The 12,248-nt window shown below is 39.1% G+C and overlaps 1 protein-coding gene across 1 annotated transcript in view; it reads right to left on the minus strand.

Annotated features, from left to right (window-relative positions):
- LOC122982117 (acid-sensing ion channel 1-like) overlaps positions 1-12,248 on the minus strand; it is a 50,978-nt gene that overhangs the window by 3,591 nt on the left and 35,139 nt on the right. Inside the window, exons 3-9 of the mRNA XM_044351155.1 lie at positions 3,572-3,722; positions 3,207-3,334; positions 1,732-1,882; positions 1,537-1,593; positions 1,246-1,399; positions 521-612; positions 305-384 (exon numbers count right to left, since the gene is read on the minus strand). Of these exons, the coding sequence (XP_044207090.1) occupies positions 305-384; positions 521-612; positions 1,246-1,399; positions 1,537-1,593; positions 1,732-1,882; positions 3,207-3,334; positions 3,572-3,722 (813 nt within the window). The remainder of the gene's footprint in view (positions 1-304; positions 385-520; positions 613-1,245; positions 1,400-1,536; positions 1,594-1,731; positions 1,883-3,206; positions 3,335-3,571; positions 3,723-12,248) is intronic.

Here is a 12,248-nt window from a genome sequence, read left to right on the forward strand (position 1 = left end):
ATCGAGGCAATTGATACCACTTGTTTTGGCCCTGAGCTTGGTCCTGAGCCTAGAGCCACAGTCACAGTAAGCGAGGAACAAACTCCAACGACTCCAGTGACTCTAATGACAGTTGATACAACAGCCAGCGGCACTAATGAACCAAGTGGTATCAATGACCCTGATAATGACCCCAAAGAAGTTAAATACCCGGGACTCCCCACCAATCAGTTTCGATTCAACCCTCCTTGGATAGCCATGATTTGGATGACTGAGAATCTTCACAGACAAGATTCTTTTATCTACTTTCTCAAAGACGTCTCACCTCATAAAGATAGTCAAATAGCTCCAGAATGGTGAGTATGCTTGCCCCAATAAAAAGTCCCATTTGACCACCAATATCACCTGGAATAATAAAATGTAAGCATGTAATATAGTAAAAAATAACAATATTTTTTTCCAAAAAGGACAAAAGGAGTTGTCAATATTACAACACTTAAATTATAACACGTGTTTAGAATAGAATTCAATAAAGCTGTACCTAAAAGTCCAGCCACTTCATACGCCTTCTTCTGTTCAATAGTTTCATAGTTTAGAGCCTCAAAAAAGATGTCTAGAACCAGGATGTTTTCCCTGTGGAAACAAAGACAGTCAGAACAATAATATTCCATTTGCACCTATTAGCTTAAACCTGCAATGAGTGATTTTTGGCCACTTGGGGGTGGCAGAAACAAGTTGTGAACACAGATACATTGAGTTGAGATAGCAAACTGGTTAGCCAACAGTTGACTATTTATGCACCCAGCAGATATCTAGGAACATTAGCATTCATTTGGAGTCATGTTTCTGGCCACCTGGCTAATGTCAATATAATATTCACTCTTCTTTTTAGCTCTGTTTTGCTCTACAATAAACTTCTGAAGTAAATATCTGGCTCTTTAGCTGCTAAATGCTCCACTATGTTCACCAGCTTGTCTGCTGTTTGGAGATGGGCAGGTAGTGTACAGTTTATCAGAGCTTTTTTTGCAGAAAACATTTGCCTGCTGTGTCTGGAATTTACGCTATGAGAGTGGTGAGAGTGAACCAAAACAGTAAAGCTGCAGGATGTAAAATCAAAACAATGAGCTGAAAGACACTTTAAAGCTCTGTAGAGCCAAAGGGATCTGCATAGTCGGGTGATAATTCACTGTGGGTTTATTATTATGACCACCTTCACATTCATACAATTGAAGCAATATTATATATAAAGGCATTGTTGATACTTACTTGATATACTGCTCAGATTTGTTGTATTTCTTTGCAAGATATTTAGCAGAGGCCTTGCTGGGGATCTTGACGAAGGACAGCTCTTTGCTGTATCTGGTCATGTTACACGGTGTCTCACACACACAGAAATCATTATCTTTCTGCACCAAGAAATCTGGAAGGAAGAAAGCCAGAGCACAGTTTGACCTTTGGAACAGATCAGTGCAGCTGTGACTTAGATGTCATGGGATGATGTGCGTATGTCTGTTCTGTAAAAAATCAGATCAGACATGGACAAAGCCTCTTTCTTACCAAGAGCTGGATCAGCACATTCTTTGTACAGCTCGGGGGTGCAGTAGGGTGCATCGCCTGCAGCCAAAGCAACACATACGCCTGTCAGTGCGATTTTCTTTGCTTTCCTTCTTTGAAGTCCCTACAGTATTTTTATCCCCCTGCAGCATCGTTAATGCAACTCTGATACAACACATAGTAGCAGCGGTTTCCTACCAGGCATGTGCACCATGCGACAGTTACAGTTGTCCACCAGGTAGCGTGTTTCACAATCAATGCGACAGGCTGTGATGCTGTAACTGTCAAAGAAGTCTGAATCCATGGGTGTCACCTTACAGTCCCCCCAGGGCGGGGGAAGATATATCAGCTGCAACAGGACACATCATACATCATATCAATTATTATACACAAGCCACTGTTTTCCCCAATATTAGCACACGTATTAATACTGTTACTGATACTTTCAAGTCAAGCATGTTGTATAAAATAATAAATACATTTTATTTATTTTGCTATTTTGAAAACTGGAAATCATAGACTGAAATTGTTGTATTTATGTATTTTTAAACTTTGCTGTAAACGATTTTATCATGTCGATTAATTGCTTTTATGCAGATGTTAAATGCCTTGAACTGCCATTGTGCATGAAAGGAGCTATACAAATAAAAATGAGACAACAGTAAATATAGTATACAGTATAACAGTAAATAAAGGCAAATGATGAACACAAATGCCACAGCAATCAAAGAATACATTATGCAAATACAAGAGGAAAACAGGTAAATCAAATTTAATTTTATTCTAAATCTGTATATATATCAACAAGTAATTTAAAATGAATTTAATATTCCTTTTGGCCATCATTCCTATCAGTAATAATAACATTGCACTCATCAAGTTAACTTTCTGAAATAAGGAAACAAAGCAACAGATTAAGAAACATGAGCTGTCAGACCATCAGACAGATTTTAAACAAGGATGAAGGAAAACGTACATGCAAACATTTACTGAAACCATCAATTGTAAACCTAAAATAACTCTGAATCAATGACTAAATTGTAGATAATAAGTTATGAGAACAGACTGGGTAATATTATATTAATCATTGTGTCATGATTCATTTCTAACTATCTGTTTATTGACGTACTGACCATTTTCTTCATGAGTCATTCCTGATTAAATCTCAACCAGACGCTTAGCGGCACAAAACAGTAGCTCGTCATTCATTTCTAATTACTTATTTAAATAGTACAACATAAATAGTACATTTAAATAGTACAACAGTATCCCTCACCCTCAAGTAAAATGATGCATCGTGTAGTGACTTGTAATTAATGAATAGTAATTCAGACACAGTTTAAAGACCAACCTACTGAGTTGTGCACACATAGTATTTCTGAGGAATTATTATCAACATTTCAGCTGTGCACACATTTGTGTTTTATGGTTCTAATCTGAAAATGTTACTTGATTATAACCCATCTGATTGTTTTACCTCTCGTGTGTCTTGATCTGTCAGACTTTGTTGTAGCTATGTTGCCAGATGTTCCCAGATCTCAGCACTTTCTCTAGTGGGTACAATGTTATTACCCAAAATAAATAGCGACTTTAAACCAAGAAACAAGTTATAATAAACCAGAATTATCCTTTAACAAATACCATGTGTGATAAAGCAATGCAAAAGTCTGTACCCTCTGTTCCTGGCAGGAAACAAACGTCTGGAATCCAGGAGCTACTCCGAACCCGAGCTGATCAATGAAAGACGGCTCGTCCTGACTGTGGATCTGAACTTTGACCCCGGCTTCAAACGATGTTTCATCTGCAAGATGAATAGAATAGTGTGGGATCAGTGCAACACGCAGTAAAAGGTTATTTCACTAATGATTCCAGATGCTTTGAAGATTTTTTTTTTTTTAACAGAGTTTCACACTCTGAGATATTAACACCCACACACACCAGCACACACCTGCCCACACACTGTTAGAGAGTGTGACAGATAACCAGCTCTTCTCGCCAGTGAAAACCTCTGAATGAAGTGAATGATATTCCCCCTCACCTGTTTCTCCCCATACAGGCAGGTATTCATCCTGCTGAATGTCCAGCATGAGCTCCAGTCCATTACCCATACCTCCCTTGGTGGTGATGAGGGGAGGACGTCCATCACCCCCTGCGTTAAAGGTATAACACTTCCCGTAGCGAGTGAAAACCTGTGAGACACATGAGACAGATTTTTCATCATCAAATACTGTACTGTAGCTAAGCAAAACTCTCACTTGTGTAGTTAAGGAGATTTCTCATCCTGAAAGGTTTCTTAACGATGCTTTTCCACTGGGGGTCAGTGTTTGTCTCAATTTCTAATATGCAAGTGTGTGTCTGTGTGTGGTAATGTGTGTGTGCATACGACAGAGAGGGTGTGAGAGAAAAAGGAGCATGTGTGCCAGAAGGAGGAGGAGGACAAGGAGAGTGGAGGAGAAAAATAAAGAAAGAATTCCTTCTTTCGGGTTTGGGAGTCACACAGTCAACGCAGTGAGGTGATGGAGACTGGCAGACTGGTGATTTAACATTCCCTCACATGCTCTTTATGGCACTTATAATGGACCTGATGTTACCATGGAGACCAAGCATCCCAGTCAGGAAGATTGCCGCCTTAATTTTTAAAGGAAAGGACATAGATGTTAGTTTTAAGCTGTGTGAGATATCAGCAAATGCCCATGTGACATGTTTAGACAGCCATGACTGCATGATAGTAAATAGACAGAAATGTATCAATGCTGAGCTTTCTTCGGCGAAGAGTTAATCTTGCATTAGAGTGTTTAGTGTTGTATGAGTCACATAATCCATGCAGGGAGAGTGAGTGAGAGAGCGGGAGAGCAGAGAGCAACGGAGAGCAGGGACGCAAAGTGAAAGAGACAGAGAGGGGGGGTGAGTTTAGCTGCTACCGCTTGGAGCAGGCTATTGTTCAGCGTTATGGCCCAGAATGACATATCTATGATTAGAAAGAACAAACCAACCAAGGAATTGTTGATAAAGAGTTTGGATCCTGCCAAGGGCAGTTTAAACATTTCGGCCATCTATCAGCGAGGGACTGCTGGTTTCAGAAGAAGACATCAATCTGAGTGGGGAAAAAACTTTCAGTTCTATCAAGGCAGGCAAACGAAAGGAACGGCAAGCCACAAACAACATGTGTGCACACATTTAGACTCATACTGACACACATGAAGGGGATGTTTCACTGAAAGGAAATGTTTGTTTCAAGTGAAAAATCTGCTTCAGTCTACCCGGTCTTCCTATTCTTATCTAGTTTTGTCAGCCTGCTGCAGGTGGCACATTCATTCACACTTATTGATCAGTCTTACAGACGCCTCAGACATCTGTAAGAGGTAACCCAGCTGTCAGAGAGGTTCTGCCCTTTCTTTACAAATGAGAGCATAAATGTGTCAGATCACACAGTGGCTGCACTTACTGTACTTTATAAATAATTCAATCATTGCCTAAGTGTTAAATCCATGTGTATGATGCGCGCATGATGTTCACCAGCATCCTGATTGATACGCAGACATGAGGTGATGTCAGGTAAGACTTGCCCTCTACTTTTTGATGAATAGTTGTGAATGTTGTGACAGAGGTGGTGAGAGTAAAAAACATCAGACATGTATAATGCACAATGTCCTCACAGTGTGCAAACGGCGTGTGCTTGTTCTGCTTGTTATGATGAATGAATAAATGATTGCGCACACATGAAAGAGGTTTTCTGCAGCAGGAATCATATGGAACATGATGAGAGATAAGTGTTACATCAAAGAGGAATACATGTGTACTTTCCAGAGAAATTCTAACTTGTGAAAGTTGAAGTTTAGTTTACTTGTTAATTTTGACGTGTGTGCGCTTTTCCCACTCTTTTCCCACTATCAAAGGTATTTTAAAAAGCAAATCAATCCTTTTTTTTCCACAGGATTTAATGTATTACTAGACTGCAGTTTATACAGAGTATAATCTTCAGGGCTCTGTGATCAATAAAGCTGTCACTCACTCACAATTTCCCCAGGATTGAAAAGCACTCAACAGGGCTCTGCTGTAATTAATCATTATGCACATAATTATACATATCTGTTTTTAGAGACACATCAGACTTCAAAAGAATCTCTAAATCACAAAGCCATGCACTTTCCCATATATTTAGCAAGGTCTTAATACAGTCTTGTAATCTGTGAGCTGCTCAAAGATGTCTCAGCAGGGTAAGTTCAATCCATTAGTGCTCTGTTGTTTTACAGGAAGGTTTTTCTTTAAAGCTGTCTTGCTGAAGTGCAAACACTTAAGCTGTTATTATGCTGTACGCTTAAACAGCTATCACCGGGAAAATGCTATTTAAATGCAACAGCGAGCAGGCAGTGGCCCACGGTGACCAGCACTCAAACATTTCCACATTTGTTGCATCCTTGTGTGATTTATTATTCTAATCCAATGAGGATTTCAGTTGACCTGGAAAAACTGGAATATTTCACACTATACTGAGTGTCTTCATACATAAATAAAATTTATGGAAATAAATAAAGAGATTAATATTGATAAGACTGAGAGTCAACAGCCGTGCTAGCGTGAGGCGACATTTCACAGCCGTGCTTTGAGCTTAATGCTAACAGGCTGAGGTAACACGCTGTATAATGTTTTCCATGTTCACCATCTTAGTTTGGCATGTTTATGATGAGTGGGTCTATGGATAGAGGGTGTTGTACTGACAGCTGGGACCCCCTGACAATCTCAAAACAAAACTTTAGGGGGGGTCTGTGCCTAATTACTTAAATAAATATTTGGATTAGATAAATATTTACCTAAACAGTAAGGTTTATTTTTTACGAAATCAAAATCTTTAATTGTTTTTAAATTAATGGGTAATTTATTGTAAAGTGTTACCAAATAATGCAATAAAATATATTGTAATCGAAGCATTTATGACATTTGAATGTAATTTGCTCTCTCTCTGTATATTTAAAGAAGTACTGCACACTTACATGTGTTTTTTGAGGTGTAAACTAAATTATATGATTGTACAGTGATGAAATACATCAATGCTGGTGTTAATATTAACACTGACGACAAATTTATAAAAATCGGCATTTCATAGGTTGAAAATGACTCAACCTGTCATCTGCTATTTAAAATCAGCCCTGAAAAGGCGGGGCCAACGCTGATGTAAAGTCGACTGTTTGGGAGGTCTCTACGTCATGAAATTTTATATAAATGGTAGAATGTTAACGTCCACCTCCCCCACTCTTGAAAGTCTGTGAAACCGCCCAGCCCACCCGCATTCAAATATATTTCAAATATATGCTGATTGCAACAGTTTTAGCTTTAGAAGCTAATAGCAACACAGACCTGTTGGAGGAACTCTCTCCGTCTGTGACTGTCTGCAGGAGGAAATGCTGCTGGCAGCCACACAAACAACAGAAATCCTCTTCACATTTTGTCCTGTAGCTCTTTAACTCTCCGGCTGTCTTTTCCTGCAGTTATCAGCTGGTAAAATCTTGTTTCAAAACGTTAAATCGTGGTGTAACCAGAGAGCTGTTACTGAACCTGTCTGCTGTGGAGCAGCAGTTTTACCCACTGAAAACTGCAGGAACAGACACACACAGTCACAGACAGAGATTTCCTCCAGCAGGTCTGTGCTGCTGTTAGCTCCTGAAGCTAAAACTGTCTTCATGTGAAAATAAATCAAGACAGGTTTATTTAAAAATGACTTCTGGCTTCTTTAAATATCATCGCACTGTTTGTCTTCCTCTCATCATCATGATCAAACACACACCCCCAATCTCAGCCCTCTTGCCCACTTTTTTTTTTTCCATTTTTCAAAATTATGCAGTGGGTGGAGTTAGGCTCAGACCTGGGGGTGAAGATACACCTTAAAATGTTCTGATAAATGTGAACTAATTCATAAGTAAAAGTACTTTATTTATCTCTAGGAAAATTAATAAAAATCCTTAAACAGTGCTCATGTCACAGAACAAACAAATAAATAAACCAATAAAAAAAAATGCAACCCCACTTCCTCTTATATATCTACTTGGATCTAGTGGCTAATGTATGCCTATTCTGTTTTGGAAATACTGCCCACAGCACCAAGACATGTAAACATAAAAACATATTACAGCCAACCCCCCCCCTCACTGCCTCTTTTTGGTTCTGAATGAATCACTGACTCGCCACACTAATAACTAGTCTTGGGTGGAACAGGGAGCCACTCAAATGAGAAAATAAACTATAGGCAGGGGATTGGAAGCCTAAGGCACAGTGTGTTCATGTATGTGTGTAATGATGAAATAATGATGCCCTGAGTCACTGGTTGTCAAAAAAAAAATAAAGAAGTCAAGATGAGAGGCAAACAAGAATAGGTAGAGGAGAACCGCAGGGCTTCTCGGGAGCATGGATAACTAAAAGGCTTCATGCAGAAGCTCTTTTTCTTAATTAGAGGGAGACCAAAGACTGTATTGCACTGACAAAACACACTTTGATACTGGCTGCATGGATATAAGCTATCCTTGTACTTGTAGTTTCAGTGGTTAGAAACATGAAAACCTAAAAGTGACTGGTTTATATTTGTCCTCACTACAATTTGATTGTATTTTTAGCCTTTGCTAATGGTGTGGCAATAGGATGTTGGTCAGATGGTCGATCCAGCACTTTGATCCAGACTGAAATATCTCAATAAGTATTAGGTGTATTTCCCTGAAATTTTACACAAACATTAACTGTCCTCAGAGGATGAATCCTAAGGATTTTGTTCCCCTGACTTTATGTCTAGCGCTGACCACTTGCAAGTTAAAAGTTTTCATCTATGCAATAGTGCAATATCTCCACATCTACCAGATGGTCTGCCACAAAATCTACCCACACATTCATGGTTTCCAGAGGATTAATCATATTTTGACTTGTTGATCCCCTGACTTTACCTCTAGAATTGACATTTGTGGTTTTGAATGACATGTCTTGACAACTGTTGTCATGAAATGAAAACTCAGGATAAACTGTAATAACTTTGAAAAGTCACTGACTTTATTTAGAGCCATCAGGTCAAAATGTATGATAATAATTATTTATGACCAAATACCTGCAAAATCAATGACATTTCCCTCAGCTATACTTTGTGTTTGGTGCTCTTTAGCAAATGTTTGCATGCTAACATGCTAAACTAAGATGGTGAACATGCTTTCTTTTCTTTCATTATTCTTTTTTTCAATCACTTCAGTTTATACTTCAAAACCAAGATTTTTCTACAAAATATGAGCTACAATTTGTGACAACATATTCAATGATTGAAAAAGCAGAAAAGAATGCTGACATTAGGATTTAGCTCAAAGCACCGCTATGCCCAAGGGAGAGCCCCTTTAAATAATCCGCTGGAATAATTTGTCAAAAATACATATTTGTGAAAATTTTATCTCGTATTTGTGAGTAACCTTCCTAATTTTCCTTAACATAGTGGTCGAAAACAATTTTACTTTCCCTCCCTATAATGCAAAAAAAAAAAAGGTTTGTTCGGTCACACTACTGTAAAGTTTAACATCTAGCCAGCCGCTCACCCCTCCAGTGAGCTTTCAAAATGGCCAGTCATCAAAAGTCAGGTGCTCAGAAAAGAAGAGAGAAATGAAAAAGAGAAAATGATAGCAGAGGTGCAATAGACTTTATGGCCAGTTATATGGAAAAAAAAAGATATTGAAGTAGAAGATACAGCAAATACAGCCCCACCTGCAATGGGGCTAATGGGTATTCACCGAGAGCAAGGTGAGACATCTATTTAGCTAGCTTGAACATCTGGCAAACACAGCCACTAATAGCTACCACCTAGCTTTAACTTCAACATCCATTAGCTATTAGAGGAGGGACAGAGAGGAGAGATGCAGCCTGCAGATGAGAGCAGGGTGGGAGAGGAGAGAGAGGGAGACATAGCGCCCACCCTGGAGTCAGAGCAGCAGGTGGATGATAAGAGCACAAGCGAAATAGCATCAGAGACTAATTTTAGTGATCCTTGTTAATGGTCGGATAAAATGACTGACTCTGACAGGGTGAACCTGTGGGGCTACCCTTTGAGTTAGCCTATATTTGGATTAAATAGCATGGGGAAGAGGAGAGCTCTATTGCCGTGCGCAAATGGCCTATGGGAGGTGGGGGGTGGGGGGGGGGGCAGACACGCAGCGGGCCTGGCTATGCCTATCTCACAGAGACACGGAGCCACTATCATGGCTTTTTACCCTTGTGGAAATGCTAATATTAGCAGGCTAACATGCTCACAATGACGATGATATCGTTGCTGGTGTTTAGCAGGTAAAATATTAGGATTACCAAAGTCATTAGGATTTGTCCTCTAGGCACCATGAATATCTGCACCTAAAGTCATGTCAATCCAACTCGTAGTTGTGGAGATATTTCAGTCTGGGTCAAAAAGGTTAAAATGGCTGGGGACTGCAGTTTTTGGCAAACACATAGCCTAAATAATGCATTGTTGGGGGCTGTTTTCAGGAAGAGGCTACAGTACTCTGTTTTTACTTTATCTACACAGGTAATACTTGTTATAGGACCAATTCATCGTCGGATTTAATCGTTTCATGGGATTTGGTAATACTTTGAAAAATATAGACTATAACCAGACTTGTGATTTAAATATTTGACCAGTATTCTGCATAACTTAAAAGAGGCTGAACCATTGTATTTTTTTCTGGAGGTCAAAGTCAGAATAATGAGTGAGAATTGATCATGCAAATCAAGAGCATCATGTCCAGTGCATTGACTGTTGGATGACACCTTGGGGCGGTGCAGGCTGTAGGGCAGAGCTGTGTAACGATCTTCTAATCGGTTTGGGCAGCAAGTCCTCCTGATGTTATTGACAACAGAGGAGAAAACAGCAGGCGAACTTTTCCAGCGATTGAATAAAAGGAGTGTTTATTTGAAATCAGTTCATATATCAAAACTTTATTTTATAGGAAAACTTCATCAGTCTCTCTCCTACCTTACCTGCTGCTTCACAGATGAAATATCATAACACCTCCTCCGCTGTTGTGAAGGGAATTTTTATCTATCATATTTGGGATTTTAACCACCAGCTCCCACACGATAAAAATATTTCTTTCCCTCCTACATTTCCTTCCTCTCTAGTCGGCATCGCTCTTCCCATGTTCCCTTGTGTCTCCTGAACTATGATGTTCTTTCCCCTTTGGACTTCTCTCCATCTCCTGCCGCACTTCCCCACCTGCTTCATTTGATGAATATTTCACAGGCCAGTAGAGACAGTCCTCCTCTCTCATCCTATTCCCAGACACCGTCCTGGCTCTCAGTACCTATCACCTTCAGAGACGATAGCATCATAGCGCCGGGTAAGAGGTACCTCAGGAGACCGGAGGAGAGCGGGGAGCATATCATATGAAGAAAAATGGAAGTGTGTATTCACTTAAGTTAGATGTGCCTCAGAGTGCTGCTTCTATCTAAAAATCAGGACTGTGCTGACCTTAGCACTATCGCAGCATTGCCAAGTGAATCTCAGATAAGGGTTAAATCAGGCAGGTGTTTCAATATAAGGCCCAGCAGGTGAGAAGAGGAGGAGGAGTGAGGAGGCGGTTTAAGCTGCGTGGATGCATTATGATATTGTGGAGGTTTAACTCAACTCTAATGCATTTGAACTGTTCAGAAACAGAAGCAGCTTTACAGGTTTTAGAAATGATTGATACATCAAATTTTCAGAACATATTTCTAATGAGGCACCCTTTATAATGGATTTATAAGTTGTAATGAATTGCTTTATTAATGCTAATGCTTTACTAATGCTTTTTAGATCCATAATAAGCCATTAAAAATAATTTGATTGTCAGATTGAAAAACATTCCTGTAGCTAGTGTTTATCTCTTATATTTGGTAATAATGCAGTTATAAATGATGGTAATCTATTAAAAATTTATGGTGGCCCTTAAGGACACATGTTAGAAATATGAAGGATTACTCTCTCACCTGAAGAAATATCAAAACTTAATAAAGTACCATGATAACAGTCCCTTGTTTCTTTGCCACTGACTGCTGAGTCATATAGCCTGATGGGCATGTGATAGTGTCTTTATACTCGCTGCTGTTTATTCAAATCAAGCCCATCATTCCCACTAGCGTCGTGGAGCAGTTCCGGTGTAGCAATTAGCTTTGTAGCGTTTTCCTTTTTGTATGTGCTTTGGTGTTTGTTTCCCTTAATGTTCAAGTCTATAGTCACATGTGATAATAAGTCATTATTAAAGGGTTTCAATCATCAAATCTGTAAATGTTTATAAGTTGGTAATAAATTAATGTTAATGTAAATAAGTGGTTGAGCATGTTTGCTGACTTTAGTGTGGGCGTCACTGCACTGATGAAAACTTTTCCACACAGGAAATAAAATGTTTGCAGGTCTTGTAAAAATTTTTAAGGGGGAGTCTTTCAGGGGTCATAGAAAAAGTTCAAGGGTAACATAGAGAAGGATATCTTTACATCTTATAGTGCTGAGGTGTTTTCCATTTCAATACTGTAAGTCATTGATCCTGTAAAGACGTAAATGCTACAGAGTTTGATGAGTGGTTGAAGTTTGCTCAGTAGAGAAAAGGATGCCTTACAATATCTGCAATAAATATACATTGCATGTTTAGAACTTCTGACATTGTGGAGAATACCTCTCAGTCCAGATATTATTTATTAAACATTAACAAAGGCATTAGTTGTCATTCTATCTA

This window comes from Thunnus albacares, chromosome 5 (assembly GCF_914725855.1).
Source record: "Thunnus albacares chromosome 5, fThuAlb1.1, whole genome shotgun sequence".
In the NCBI taxonomy this organism is placed as follows: Eukaryota; Metazoa; Chordata; class Actinopteri; order Scombriformes; family Scombridae; genus Thunnus; species Thunnus albacares.